The sequence below is a fragment of the Epinephelus lanceolatus genome, chromosome 9, assembly GCF_041903045.1.
Source record: "Epinephelus lanceolatus isolate andai-2023 chromosome 9, ASM4190304v1, whole genome shotgun sequence".
Lineage (NCBI taxonomy): Eukaryota > Metazoa > Chordata > Actinopteri > Perciformes > Serranidae > Epinephelus > Epinephelus lanceolatus.
In genome coordinates this window covers 6,065,514-6,081,174 of record NC_135742.1, presented here as the reverse complement: position 1 = coordinate 6,081,174, position 15,661 = coordinate 6,065,514, and the positions used below count along the sequence as shown (strand labels likewise).

At 43.4% G+C, this 15,661-nt stretch overlaps 1 protein-coding gene across 3 annotated transcripts in view; it reads left to right on the top strand.

Moving 5' to 3' along the window:
• rasgef1ba (RasGEF domain family, member 1Ba) overlaps positions 1 to 13,310 on the top strand; it is a 192,769-nt gene extending 179,459 nt beyond the window's left edge. For all 3 annotated transcript variants that reach the window (XM_078170462.1, XM_078170463.1, XM_033619279.2), the window contains 6 exons: positions 1,661 to 1,740; positions 3,373 to 3,468; positions 7,751 to 7,846; positions 8,378 to 8,501; positions 9,459 to 9,531; positions 12,884 to 13,310. In XM_078170462.1, the coding sequence (XP_078026588.1) occupies positions 1,661 to 1,740; positions 3,373 to 3,468; positions 7,751 to 7,846; positions 8,378 to 8,501; positions 9,459 to 9,531; positions 12,884 to 12,908 (494 nt within the window). In that variant the 3' untranslated portion in view covers positions 12,909 to 13,310. The remainder of the gene's footprint in view (positions 1 to 1,660; positions 1,741 to 3,372; positions 3,469 to 7,750; positions 7,847 to 8,377; positions 8,502 to 9,458; positions 9,532 to 12,883) is intronic.
• The last annotated feature ends 2,351 nt before the right edge of the window (positions 13,311 to 15,661 follow it).

Genomic DNA, 15,661 nt, shown 5'->3' with positions numbered 1-15,661 from the left:
GAGTAAGGGACAGCTTCTTGCCAGCATGGCCAAATGCAAGTATGATGCTATTAGGACCTTGAACTAATGACTAAGAAGAAATCTGGACCAGCAACAATGTCATGGTAGCAACTTGTCAACTGATGGTACCCACCAATCAGTCAAAGCAGCCACGCCCTTAATTATGCTCATTCAGTGAACTGCAGTTTTCCCGTTGGCTTCATTTTTCAGCAGTGGAGGTTGCTGCTTGGTGCGATGACATTAGTCGAACTACCCAGGTTGAATCAGACACATGTCGACCCTTAAAGCACTTCAGACGGGTTAGAGACCCGCTGGAGGTCCAAGCCAACAAGCCAAGGGGCTCCGGGGATCTGAGAGATGTCCCAGTGTTTAGAGTCGAGGGCATCTGGTCATCCTCACAGGCCTGAGAGGGGGAGGAGGCGGGGGGAGGATCTGTGTGTCCAGAGCAGAGAGGGTGGTGGGGGGAGGCAGCTGGAGGAGGACACAGAACAAACCATCCAGGCAGATGGTCAACACTGACCAGAGAGAGTGAGCGCACATGAGGGAGGATGACGGAGGAGAGGAGAGGATACTGGGAGTGCCAGCTGTTCTCTGTCTCTCTCCCCTGAGAGTGAGAACAGGGAACGCCACAGGCAAATCCCATCTCCACCAGCATCGTCTCCAGGGAACCACCAGGGTTAGACGATGTATTAGTGATCTTATTAAAGGGTTAGTTCACACAGATTATGACAGCAGAATGTCTTATTCACCTGTGTGTGTATATATATATATATATATATATAGACATATTGACACTTGGAAAGACAAAGAACTGGATCCTACCCGATCTAAACTAGACTGAAAATGATTTTGACTTGACCTGACTCATGTCCTGGATCAGTAAAAACCTCTAGTGTAGAAGAATATCTCAAACACACACGCTCCCTCAGTGTCTCCTCTGTACTTCTGCGACATTGTGTTGGCGTTGAAAAGGAAGACATCAACGATATATTAATGCTCTCATAAAGAGGAGTGTGTGTCCCAGCGGGGCCGCTACCACAGCCAACACCTGTCCTCACACACACACTGGTGTCTTTGTGAGTGGATGGAGCCATTTCCCAGTCAAGACACGTCCTGACACACACTCATATGCCGCCGTGGTCATTCATTTCGGCCCCGCAGCGCTGAAGTGTCATGTTAAACTCAAACCGTCTCCCGGGAAGTGGAGTGAGTTCAGGAAGAAAATTTGCTTTTAGCAGTTTATATTTCTGCCTGTGGATCCTTTTGTGTATTCGAGGTTTGTTTTGTGTTGTTCTGCTCCGACGGTGACCCCCGGTGCCTGAACCTGCACCAGGCGCACACACAGGATTAACATATGGGAAGCAGAGCTCTGGGAGGGGAAACGAGGCGTGTGTTAACTCCATTGTTCCTGCGGCCTTTTGCCTCGCTGCATCAGAAGAAACAACAGGAGAAAGAAAGAAAAGGAGGAGCAGGGTGGGGGTGTTAAAGGAAGACCGCCATGGGAGGAAGGGCGGAGGGGTGGTAGGTGGGTGGGGGGTGTGCGTCTGTCTGGCTGAATGGGAAAATGCCATGTGTTAATGCGATCATGTTTGGGTTTGTTCTTGGTTGTGATATCTCTCTCATTGTCTTTTTCTCATGTTGTTGTTTCTCCGTCTTGCAGCTGGGATGAACATGAGTCCTGTGTCTCGGCTCAAGAAGACCTGGAGTAAAGTCAAGACGGCCAAGTTTGACATCTTGGAAGTAAGTTTGCCTGAGAAGGTAGAAATAAGATGCAGTGCACAAGTTTTGTGCGGCAGCACTGAAGGTCCAGTGTATAAGATTTAGGGGGATTTTGAGGATTGCAACCAGCTGAAACTTCTCCCGGTTAGAATTCTTTAAGTGCTCATCGTTCAGGAGGTTTTTACCAGGGGTTCAATTATCCACAGAGGTCTCCTCCTCTCCAAAACAAACAGACCAAGTTATTAAAACCAGTAAAAAGATAAAGATTTCTGGATATAAAACGTCCCTAAAATCTGCATTTGTCTTCATTTTCTCGCATCTTCTCCTCAGTTTTAATTGTCCAGTTCTCACACTAAGCATGTGTTTTCCCGTTCGCCCACACACACATTAACAGCCTCCATGGTTTTGTTGTGTTCGACACTCATGACTAACCGTGCTGTGGGCGTGTGGGGGAGCGTTTTCTTTTGTCGGCGGATTGTTGGGTTAAGTGCAATGACAAAGACTGATAAACACAGTCGGGCTGAAAGCTGTTACGAACATGGATCTGAGTGGGAGAGCTGAGATTTGACTGTGACTCACTCAGATCTTACATAGATGGACATAAACCAAAATCTGAGGGTGTTTAACTTGCGTTTTCTCGTTGTTGTTTTTTATTCAGACACCAAAATTGTGTGTTTTCCCGTTTGTCTTAGTTGGGTTTACACGTACAGCAAGCAAGTTTAGTTTCAGCCCAACCAAACACAACTTCAGTTTTATATGATTCCTCTTTCTTCCATATGTAATTTCACAAACCAATATCCAAACCACTCAGAGACGTCCTCTCAGCTTTTGTCAGGAATAGTTTTTATTTGAAAAGTAGTGCAAAAAAAGTGCATAAAAGCAAAAGATATCCCCTGTCCTCCCACCACGCTCTGCATATATAGATGTACGGTACCTGAGGAAACCCCACACTCTGCAGGGAAGATGCTGTCTGAGCCCAACAGGCCATCAGTCGGCCCTTTGAAAGAGGAGATCTGAGGTGGAGAAGAGTCGGGCTGGGAGCGTCTGTGGGATCTGAAAGCTTTCAAAGACCCGCTTCTATAGGTTCCCTTCATGTCTCCCCGGAGTTCATCTGCGTCTCTCTCTGTCAATCACACACCTCCTCACCTCTTTACTCTTTTGATGATTTCTCTTTACCCTCCCGGTTTGTCCCTGTGAGCCTTATTTGAGGTGAGCTCGCTGTCCCACGGAGCGTTAATTTGCTGTGATGTCGGCGTGGAGTTAATGTGCTCCTTGGTTTGTTCGAGGTCACAGACTGCATCATCTGTCTCCTGATTCCTCCATAACTTGGACAGGTGTGTGTCACAACACAGAGGGGCTGAGTTATAATGTTGTGTACAGGATGCAGGAAGGGACAAACGTCATGACTTTGTGTTGTTTTTTGTTATTATTGGTTCATTTACTGTAGAAAATCAGCTTTTCTTTCCTGCAAACCAAGATTGTCTGACTCATCACAACAGGAGCCGGTACTTTCAGTGGGTTAAACACAACTAAATATGTTAAATCGACAACTCGTCTGCCTCTCAGATCCTCTCTCAGCTGTTCTCTTGATCTGTGTTTTTCATCAAACGTTAGCCTGCACCCAAACTGACACTGTTCTTTTTCTCTCCGTAGCACCAGATGGATCCTTCCAGCAATTTCTACAACTACAGAACGGCGCTGAGAGGAGCCACACAGAGGTCGATCACCGCCAACAGCAGCAGAGAGAAGGTGACGCCTCAACACACATCGACACACACTTTACAATGTGATGCTTTTATTACTGAGCTGTCGGACCACATTTGGTAGTGTATATTTATAGACGATGTTTTCTGAATTTTGAGCATTAGAATATAATCTCAACTAGGTATGCAATGAGGCCAGAAATATAGTAGTCGATACCAATACAAGAGGTATTCCATTATTCTCAATACCTATTTCTATACCACAGTAAAAAACAAACCGATTTTGTGGGCCGTTCACCTGTTGCGTCTTTAACCGCCTGGAAACGTGAGGTCAGACGAGGTGGATAACGGTGCAAAATTCCTGTCCTGAGAAGGCAGTGTAAAAGGGGCTACTGTGACTTTTAAGTATTTGGCATCGACTTGGTACCAAAGTTTCAGTTCTCTAGACATCCCTCACCTCAACACCCGTAGTTCACCTCCCATCTGAATGTCCTGTGCTGGGCAGACGTGAGGAGCGCAGATTAAATTCAAAGCTGACATTTAAATAAAGGTTGACATTCTTGCTAAACCATCACCACCAGTGCTACTGGGAAATCAGGTCAAGTTCTGGATAAAGTCTGAGTTCAGTCAAGTCAGTGGCGGCTAATGGAGTGAGACTCGCCAAAAAGTCGACAAACATTTCTTTTGTGACGTGTCCAGTAGCCACTGTTTATATAAACTGCATAAGTTTGAACATGTGCGCTGCAGACTTTGGTTTACATTTCAACAGTACAGTGAGTAATCAGGGTTTCATGTCTTGCTAAAGAGCACTTGACAGCTGCTGGAGCAATCAACAGTGACCTTTCAGTTTCAGAATAAGCACCACGCACTCATTAGTTATGTAAAAAGTTTGAGATGGCTATCGCGCTGATTTTATCCTCATGCACTGCAGCAGCAAAAGAAACCGCAGCGCTGTCCCTCGTTGTGCCTTGTTGTCATCTGGGAGCTGCGTTCCCATCGTGTTTACGGCATCAGCAGCCACTGTAGTGGACTTGGACGCGGGACAGAGGTTGCATAACAGTGTGGCTCAGAGGGGACACGGGAGGGCGCGTTCTAAGTGGGTCAAGATATGAGGAGGGTCTTGGTTTCCTCCTCATCAAACATGTTGTGTTCTCAACAAGGGAGGAAAGAGAACACATGGGCGCCTGCAAGATCACACAGTGTTCTCTGCTGCGTCTTGAGTTGCCCGCTCTGACCGAATTTGAACCAGCGCAGAGCTCGTGGGCTGCCAGACGTACGTGGTTAGTCCCTCCTCATGCATTATTTGTTGAATAAGTGTGTTTTTTGCGGAGACAGAGTGTACTGTCAATAAGGGTCTGGCTCCCTGAGGTATGTGAGGGATGTTTTTTTGGAGCTCAGAAATGCAAACATACCCAGGCAAGAGGTCGGGGTCGTGAAACGGAAAGTTCCCAAGAAGTCTGGTATGCTCTTGCCCTCGTGACCTCTCATTTAAGGGAGGGGTTGTTTATGATCTGCTGTAGACGTCCACTGTGCTGTTGACTTTGTTAGAGGATCAACAGAGCCGGCGTTTATGCTCCTCTCATCCTGTTTTGCTGTGGATTTGTTCTTTGCTTTGAGGACACAAAGATTTAAATGCTCCGGAGGTTGTTGCTCTCATTCTTAAAATGCCAAACTACTGATGTGAAAGCGTTTATCACGTCTGGCTTTGCAACAACAGCTCACAAAGACGTTTAACAGAGAAGAATGTGGAAAAGATTCCAAATTACACCCAGTTACACAACATGAAACATGATGTGCCTCTGTGGCCTGTTTTAATCAAAGCACTGTAAACTGTGTGGAGGAGTTCTGGGTTTGACTGACACACTGTGACTCTGCGTCTGCTCTGGACGTGCAGAGAGGCCATAAGGCAGCAGATTGATGCTGTGTTAACACATTAAAGCATTCCGGGATCCACTTGTACAATAGTTCAATAATAATTAAGCCAACTTGTGTGACAAAGTAATGTACAGAAGGCAACATAAAAAACTATGAGAACAGGCAGGAAAGATTCTGATCAAGCAACAAGACTAAAACTAGGACCAGGAGCCAATGAAACCTCAGGAATAAAAAATACGATTGCTTAGAATTATGGTTGCAGCTAATTTTTTCAGATGAAGCCTGAACTTTATTAAATCATTTTTTAACGATTCTCATCACCAGAGCCCCAGGAGACATTTTGTTTAACCAACAGTTTAAAATCCGGGTGTTTTTGCTCGATTCCTTAAACTATCATTCAAAGTTGCTGCTGATAAATTTTCTGTTGATCACCTTATCGATTGCTGAAGTACTTGTCTCATTCTCATTCTCTTCTCATTGCCTCCATCTCATTCTCATGAAAGCAATATCTCAATAATGTCTCGAGGGAATTTGGCACAAACGTCCACCTGGACTCAACGATTGACTGACTCAAATTTAGTGGTTGAAGATCAGAGGGCACTGTGACCTCACAAAATATGTTTTTGGGCTAGAACTCAATAATTAATACTCTAGTTATGATACAATTTCACAGAGATGTCTTATACAATGAAGTGATAACATTATATATTGAGAAGTTCAAAGGTCAACTTCACTTGAACGTCGTAAGTGAGGAACAGAAGGGGAGACAGTCGATCAGATACTGGACTGGTGACACTGTGTAGATTGTCTGTGCTGCCGGGGGAAGATGTGTGTGAAGCATCCATGTTGTTGCAGACATGGATGTATAACTGCAACTCGACTGGTTCGCGGAGGCGTACGACCTTGAGCCGCTCATTCTAGTTGCAAATAAACTCTTCAAATTGCTTCTTTTGTCCAACCAACAGCCCCAAACTCAAAGATTCTTCATTTATTTCTCATAAATGACAAAGAAAAGCAGAAAATTCTCACATTTCAGAGGCTGGAACCTGGAAATGTTTTGACATTTTTGTTTGGAAAATGACTGAAATGATTGATCAGTCATGAAAATCGTTGCCGATTAATTGTCTTACCATTAGCGAATTGATTAATTGACTAATTGCCGCAGCTCTATAACAGACACATCCTTTATAGTGGGTGTAATTTGTGCCACAGATCCAGACCTGGCACCCCTCTGGCTCCAGGTCCTCAACACCTCCTGTGTGTCCAGCTGTGACAACGACTTCCTCTCTGCTCTGCTTTTTTTCTCTGAAAACAGAACATGTGCGCACAGACGTGTGCGAAGCCATGACAACAATCTTCAGATCAGGCGCACAAGCGTGTTTCAGTAAACAACATCCAGCCCCTGCAGACCCCTCAGAGCACACTGTGTGCAGACTCTCTGACTTCACTGACATCGAGTTAACCAGTTGTCAGCTGCACCCAAATTTTGTTTCAAGGGTGGTGTTGAGGCACAGCTCCACACAAACAAGCTCACAATACGAGTCAGCCAAGAACAGAGTTAAAGAAAAACACATGAGAGGGAGTCATGAGAACTAACGAGGAAAGGATGTGTGCGGTTTATTCAAGTGCAACTTCTGACACAATCAGAGCGACCCTGGCCAACTTATAACACACACAACGCAACAAAAATGTGCATGTGATGAATTTGTTCAGTCTGCTGTTCTCCCTGTGGTATCCCAACTTGTAAAAGCTCCACCATCATGAATGTTTGATAATGTTGGGTGGGGGCGTGTTGGGACTGCCAGGAAAGAGGTGACAGACTGAGTTTTTTATAGGTCAGCGTGCCAGATTGCAGCAATCTCTCCACACTCAGGAACAAAAACGCTGTTTGTTTATCAGCCATAGCAACTGATAAATGTCAGATTTAACCAGCTGGCCAATTTGATTTCCTGTGTGTTGATTCAGCGCCACAGAAGGAAAAAAAAAATCCCATCAGTGTAAAATTGACCGTTATTCAAATGGAGTTTGGAGCTTCCTCCCCACCTTGCTCTACATCAGCATCTATGTTAGCGCTCAGACGTGCAGTGACCTGAATCAATGTACGAGGATGGTGATGAATTATTTAGGCGTCTTTAAAGGGAAATTCGTCCTCTCTGCTCCAGTCTTACTTCATCTTTGGTATTTTTTTTAGGTTATTAAAGGTCGTATTTGTACGGGCTGCTACAGGCCTGTTTCTTTGATTAAATATGTGTGTATAACCAGAAGAGAAGCGGCTCTGTGTTTCCCTGGGAATGATATCGAGCGTTATAAAGGATCCTCTTTGTCTATTGTAATCCTTTTCCCTTTGAATTGATGTTTATAGAGATCACACACACCTGTGTGTCATGTGGAAATCCCCCCCTTCGCATCTTCTCAGTGAAATTAAATCCCTTTCTCTTTCTGTTGTCCCGCAGATTGTCATCCCTTTCTTCAGCCTGCTCATAAAAGACATCTACTTCCTCAACGAGGGGTGTGCCAACAGGCTGCAGAGCGGACACATCAACTTTGAGGTGAGCAGAGTTTTAAATTCCCCAGAGGGAGTTTCCCAGCAAATATTACGTGTTAGACATCACTGTTTACTACACAAGGCGACGGACTTGGTGCCATTTCTTTCCACTTCCCTAAAAGAGTGTTGGAGAATGGAGAAGTGAGGCCGGAGTGTGTAGAGTTCAGTTGTGTTTCCATGGAACAAACACACTGACCAGTGACCAGAGTCTTCTAAGTGTTTCCACTGGTCTTTGGTCACAGCTCCACTGAATCAGGCACTATTTTAAGGATTCAGTCTATCCTGGGAAACTCTGCTTTGGTCCTGCCCTGTTGTGACTTTTATTACACTACATTTGAACACATTAACACGTCAGGACAGCTGACTGTAACCACAGTACGTGAGGTCACCGGGCAGCTTCAGTGGAGCCCTACAAGGTTACAAACCTGGCTCATTATTTGGCGTGAAGGAGTAACAGTCAAGTCAGCTAGAGCCATGCACATGTTGTTACCTTCTGAATATTAACCTGAGGTGTGTGTTCTGGGTTTTATTCCAGAAATTCTGGGAGCTGGCCAAACAAGTGAGCGAGTTCATGGCCTGGAAGAAAGTGGAGTGTCCGTTTGAGAAGGATCGCAAGATCCTGCAGTACCTGCTGACGGCTCCAGTGTTCACTGAAGATGGTACGTTTATCAATGAATGATACAGGAACTCAATAATTAACAGCAAAATACACATCATATACATACATACAGCAGACCACAGAAAACACACTATTTTCTTGCTAAACCTCAAATCCACACACGCGGGTCGTTATCAGCTCTCACACTGGAGCAGCGCTGATCGTTTCGGTCTCCTTTAATCCACATCAAAGTCGTGTGTCACTGGCTCCGGCTCTTATCACTGTCTTATCAGAGAGAGACAGGGAGGTCTGTAAAATCCTCCTGACATTGAAGTGCACCGACCGAACTGAACCAATCAGCTGTGAGCGCTCGACTCTTCTACAGCCAACACTATCATCAGTGTGAGGCGATAGAGAACATGCTCCTGTCAGACCATTTGTGCATGAACAGAGAATCAGAGGAAGCAGGTTGATTTGAATTTGGATTAAGGCTTAAAACGTGCAAGAAAGTGATGACTTCTGATTTTAAATTGGAATATGTGAATCAGCCGAACTACAGGAAGCAACAGGGACAAGCTCAGTAAACACTAACGCAGCCTCAGGGACACTTTAAACTGTTTTTTAGGCTCCAGTGAAGTTAAAATCTAATGTCTTTGTACCTGTCAGTGAAGAAACACAGCTGATGGGACAGTCAGTAAACAGTCGATCGCCATCACAACTTATTTTGTGATTTTTCACTTGCCCTGAAATTTTATTGCAAAAACAAAGCAAGCAAAATAGTCCACAACAATCCCAAAATACAGCCTGTGAAATGCTGGAGGGACTGACACAGACTGCTAATGTGTGCCAGAGTCCTGAATATCTTGAGCTTGGACTAGAAGTCAATGAAATCAGGGGTAGCCAGTCAGAGCAGGTTTTTTTTTTTCATGCCAGGAATCCATTTTTCAGGGCAGATGTCAAATTTTCAAAATCAGTTTTTGATGATTCTAATGATGTGTCTTTGATTTCCTCTTGGCAGCGTTGTATCTGGCGTCCTATGAGAGCGAAGGTCCTGAGAACAACATGGAGAAGGACAGATGGAAGTCTCTGAGGTGTGTATGAACGCCCCGTCTCCCTCTTCACACACATACACACACACACACACACACACACACACACACTCACTCCCCCTCGGGGCTTTGGAGTCTTTCAATCACGCCTGTCACCCCACATCCCCTCCTGCCTCTGCGCTGACCAGGCAGACACAGAGAGATGTAGGTCACACTGATGCTGACCCGCACGCTATTCAATAAATGCATTAAACACACACACACACAGGTGCTCATCATTCTTCTTTGTCACACCATCACTTGCATACACACACACAGAGGACATCAGTCATTTTTACACAATTACATCCTACTCGCACGCACACACACACAGTACCCCCGTTATCACACAGCACTCTGGACGTGTGTGTTTGTGAAGATGGATGAGAGCGAATCAGCTTTGTTCAGTTGGCTCTAACTGGTTGAAGAAAGCCCCGGAGAGCTGACAGAGGGATATTTCCTTGTGCTTCAGCATCACCCGCTGATGTTTAATTGACACAAACTGAATCTGGGATGTTGAGTTTTTGCCGCAGTGACAAAACAGGTCGTTCAGTAATCATGAATCAATCAGTCGGGTGCATCACTTCCACTAAATGTAACTATACTCTGAGGAGGCGCGTATCCGAACACACTTCACTACAAAGTCCAGTTTGTATGATTGGGGGGAACACTGTGTGCCGCACCTGGGCGTGGTTCATCAGCCTGTATCTAAGTCCTCTTGAAAAGGTGACCTCAAGTACGGTTCATGTGTACTCAGGCGAAAACAACTGTACTGAAGTGGACTGCTATTTAATGCGTTCAGCAGTTAGTGAGTCGAGTTGCAGAGGCTGCCAGGCGCAGTGAGAGTGAAACTAAACCGTTCATTGTGCTGGGTCTTAAGAGCTGCTCCTCTTATCCATCGATCTGACCTGATCAGCTCTGATTGGCTCGACTGATGAATTATCCGCCCTGCGACTCCTCAAACTACTAGCCTGCGCTGCGTTCACGGACCCACAAAAACCTCAGAATTTAGAGAATGAATCAGAATGATACAAAAAGAAATGTTAGTGCCATTTTAACGACAGTGTTCGCCAACCCATGTGCAAATGTTCCACCTGCGTCCTGGCTTAGTGCCGCCCAAGAAGATTGTGATTGGTTGAAAGAAACAAAATCCAGAGCCTCTTTTAACAGAGTGTTTTTCCCCCTGTAACAGAAAGATAATCAATGATTCCAGACTTTCTGGAGAGCTGACACAGTGCTGTGGAGACAGGTCTGACTACGCGAGACTAACAAGGCGCTCACATGTCAGCACTGTGCGTCTGTCGGCCAACTGTAGGATTATTCCCCCTAATGGTCAAAAATGAATTAATGCAGCTTTAGAAATATTTCAGAAAATAGTAATGAAAATGAGCAAAGCTGTCTGTAACCGTTCAAAGATGATCTAAATCCAGTTTCTCCACAGTCTTACTCGCAGACTCTTTTTGAAAGATGTCGTTTTTACAAAGAAGGGGGGGAAACCCAAACATAACAACATGAGAGACATGTAAAAAATAAAGCCATTATTTATGAACAGTGAACTCATGAGTCACAGCTGACAGGCGTGCTGCAGGCTGCCAAAAACGGACCCCACACACCCAACAACCACCCACATGTATGAATCAGATCTGCTGGCAGGGGTCAGAGGTGAGAGCAGGTTTTGGACTCAGAGCTTTGTGAGTGTTGGGTTCAGCCCAGCCGGAGTGAATCCACTCTAATGTGTGTGTGTGTGTGTGTGTGTGTGTGTGTGTGTGTGTGTGTGTGTGTGTGGTCACGTTTTCTGATCGCCTGCCAACTCTCTCCACGTCCCCCTGAGCTTTGCCTCCACTGCGACACGATCTGTCACTTCATTCTAGCCAAGCAGCGTCAGCAGAACGTGTTGCTCAGATCGCAGAGACTCTGTTCAACAGACTGTCTGTCGGCTCACAGATCAACTCTGGAAATCAGCTGAAGACAAACTGTTGCTGCGACTCACATCCTGCTTTATGAAATCACAGTTACTGTAAAATTACCACTAAATTTGACTGAAATCTGTTTTTTAGGAGGAAAAAGTGAGGAGTTCTATGTGTTTATCCAACTTTTGTAATACTGGGTACAATTAAGTGCACTGTAAAAAAAAGTTAGGAAAATTTCAGAACTTTTAAGGCAACTTAGGAAATTTGAGTTTCAAACCCCATGTAAACAACAGGTTTTCAGCACGACGACATCTCAAGCTGCTTTTTACAACATTTTGTTAATCGATTAATTGTTAAGAGTTAACTAAACAAGTCAAACATGTATTTTTTATTTTCTATATTTTTCTTTGCAGCACTTTTTTTTTTTTAAGTCTGGAAAAAATCTATCTAAAAATTATCAGCGATCCCCAAGCTGACAAGTTACATCAAATTCCTGGTTCCTCTTCATTAAGCAGGATTTATACGTGCATGGCTGACCTGACGCCATAGCCTAAACACGTGGCCTACATCGTTGTGAACATTTATACTTGTGCTGGTGGTGTGTTTGTGTCACTCTGCAGTTATACCTCCAAAACACTAGTCGGTGGCGGGGTTTCTGTGAAGTGCTGTAAAGTTTAGTTGATTCAAAACACACATTAAACACACATTAAACATGTCTTAATAGAGACAATTTCAAACACAAGTACACAAATCGGCTTCACTATAACTATGTGGACACACTTTCTCCACAAATACAACATGCTAATGTTTTTAGCACAAGCCTATGGCATTTTACATTGTATAAATTAGCCTAGCGGCTAGCTGACTTTTCCTCCTCTCATATAAAACTAGGGACAACAGCAACATTTAACAAAGGTAACGTTACAAAATTCAGCTCCATTACAGATCGCAAGGTTCACTGACAAAACAACTGTCTTATAATAAACACATTTTCCAAATAAATACAACATGCTAACGTTATTAGCACAAGCTTATAGCATTTGATATTGTATAAATTAGCCTAGCAACGAGCGGAGAGTTCCTGTACTTATATGAAGTCAGATTAAATCACACAATAGGCTAAAAATGTTATTTTTGTGGAGGCTTTATTGTCTTCACAATTTATTGTTTCTTATCTGTGAAATTAAATAAAGACTTTGTTCCCACTGAGGGAAATGGTTTCAGCTTACAAAACTTTAAAACTCCAAACTAAAACAAAAAATTTAAAACACAGTGTAAAAAATCTTACAATTTGAAAAAGCCTTAAAAACAAATCAAAATAATTTCTATCATTGAACATAAGGTATTAACAGGATTGTGCTGCAGTGGTGGAGGTTCATGTGCTGCGAATTCTCCCACTTAGTCTCATCATGTGATGTTAACAGCGGTTTCTTTCTCCTCCACAGATCCACTCTGCTAAGCAGGGTCTAAACTTCTGAACAGAAGAAACCAGAATGAAGACAAACCCCTGACGAGCGAGCCGGGCCCTGTCGACGCCGCTGTTGTCTAAACAAAGTATCCCCATGTTGGAAGGGAAACGACAATCTCTATTTGGCTGGCGAGGATCTTTTGTGTTCCCCCCAGCTTCAGATTTCTATTAAGCTCTGCTTTTCCTTACCCTCTCGCTCTTTGTGCTGTATATTTCAGGACAGCTGTTTTTTCCTCTCTTTGTATGACTTTGTAGTCTTTTTTTAGAAAGAGAAACACTACAAACCTTCACAGTACAAGCCAAGGGGTGCCGAGGTTTCTCGTCTGAAGCATTTCGCCCTGATATAAACCTCTTGTGAGCGTAAACGGAGTCGTTGGGGTCGTTTGTCCCCCCCCCCCCCCCTTGCTAATTTTCAACACGGTTTTTTCCACTGAAGCTACAAAGTTAGCCGCTGGTTGGCTAACTCGACTATTCGCTCTGGTTCCATAAGCCAGCATCGTTTGTACGGAGAACTCAAAACTTGCCCGCAACACTATTGTTAAACATTAAGCTAGCCATTATTTGTAGTTTTGTTTCGTCTCCTTCCTTTTGTATAAATACCTGAGTATCTCTTCATGTCATGTTTCTGACGGTTTTGTTTATTGTGATGTGTAAGAAAAAAAATGCACTGGCTGCATTTGAAAGATGTAACTGAGGTTTTTTGTTTGTGTTGTATAAAGTTTTGTGGTTTTCTTCAGCAGGAAGCAACACTTCTTCCTCCTTTATCTCTGACACACTCGAGGCCTCAGTCTTTGAATGAACTGAAGCATCAGTGAACCCCTTTTGCTAGCGTCTTTTGGACATGGCAATTGGGGATTAAAGGGATTGTTTGGGTTTTTTGGTACGGTATGGGGTACTTATCCATAGGCTGTAAAAAAACGTACAGTAGATGTCAGTCTGCACGCCCCCAGTTTGGAGCAGCAGGCCGGAGTCCAACATGGAAGCGAAACAGTGTTGTGGATGGGGTCAGCTAAAAAACTAATTTTAGCCAACTTAAAAAAGTCCCACAGATCTAAATCAATATCACTTCATGTGTATGCTATATTGAGAGTATTTTCAGTGCATTATTTTTCCGTCAGGCAGCCCAATCCAGGAGGAAAGCCATTATTTTACTGGCTTGAGTTCCCCATCGATGCTCTCATCAAAGTCACCAAACTCCATAGACAAAATCAGTAATTTCAGCACACTGAACACAGGAACTGCTGGTTGACCGCTGCCTCGATTAGTTAGTTATTTTGTGTTATTGTGTGACTTTAGTGAATCCAAACTAAACGTTTTAAACATTAAAGTCACACAATAACACAAACTATCTAAGGTAAACCAGCAGCTCCTGTGTTCAGTGTGCTAAAATTATTGTTTTTGTCAATGGAGTCTGGCATTGAAGAAAGCGATAAAATGGCGACATTTTCCCATTGGAAATCACTGTCTGACATTAAGTTGAAGCAGTGGCAATACTCTCAATATAGCATACATTTAAACTGATACTGACTTTTGGTTTTGGGTGGGACTTTTTTTGGGGGGGGGCTACAATTTGGCCCTGGCCCCCATCCACAGCAGTGTATTGCTTTGCTTCCATGTTGGACTCCAGCCTGCTTCTCCAAACTGTTGCTGTGCAGGCTGACATCTACTATATGTCATATACTGTCTACAGTAAAGAACCTCATACAGCCCCACTTAAAAATAACTGAAGTGTCCCTTTGACACACTGTTGGATGATGTAAGGAACACTTCATTTGAGGCACACTGAGTCCTTTAGCAGTGAGCTTAAATGAAAGGTGTGATGATAGTGTGTTTCCTGTTGTTGCTGATAATCAGTGTTAAAATAGCCCCACTGCTGCTGGGAAGATAAGCTGGGCTGAAGGCCACTATTCATCCTTTGCCCTTTTGTTCCTGCTCTGATGTAGACGATAAGTGTGCTTGTTCTGCCCCCTGGTGGTTCAGTGTGAAAAGTGAATGGATTTCATGTGGTTGCAAAATGTGAACTGAGGATTTCTGTTACAACCCCACACATGCTGAATAATATCCTTTGTATGTTTTTATTTTTCATATGATATAAAAAAGTACAGTTTCCTCCATGTTTGTTTTATTTATAAATCTATTTGTGTAGTCACATTATGTCCTCATGCCAATATTTACTATTATTTTATTGTTATTTAATTTTGTACTAGGTACATAACATTGCTTGAGTAGTCCTCTGATATTGGCTTAACTATTATTTTTCTATACACGTTTGTATGAGACACTTATTTTTCAAGGTACTGGCTCAGAGTATGAAGTTGAATGACTGATGTGTGCTTTGCCTTGACTGCTCCTCCCTCAACACAGAGTGCTGTTGTGGTTTATTGTGTACATATTGTGTTGCTTTTTCTTTCTCCCTGTGTTTGTTTATTTGTATTTGGACTGTTGAAATGGAATAGAGGAACCGTTTCTAAATGAATTAGTAGTGTTTAAAGAGGAAGTTAATAAAAGAATGTTTTAAAAGAATCAAGTGACTGTGCATTTGTCAAATGTTTAAGGCATTAAAGTATATTTGGTAACAGTATATGTTATAACACACTTTATTACGTTTTTAATGACAAACTGTACGAAGACTTCTATATTACTTTTTCTTAAGCATTTTTCATGAATTTTGACAACATGCTAAATATACTATTACGTTTTCTTCATGGTTTTAGACGACATGACTTTTTTTCATGATTTTGGACGACATGCTATA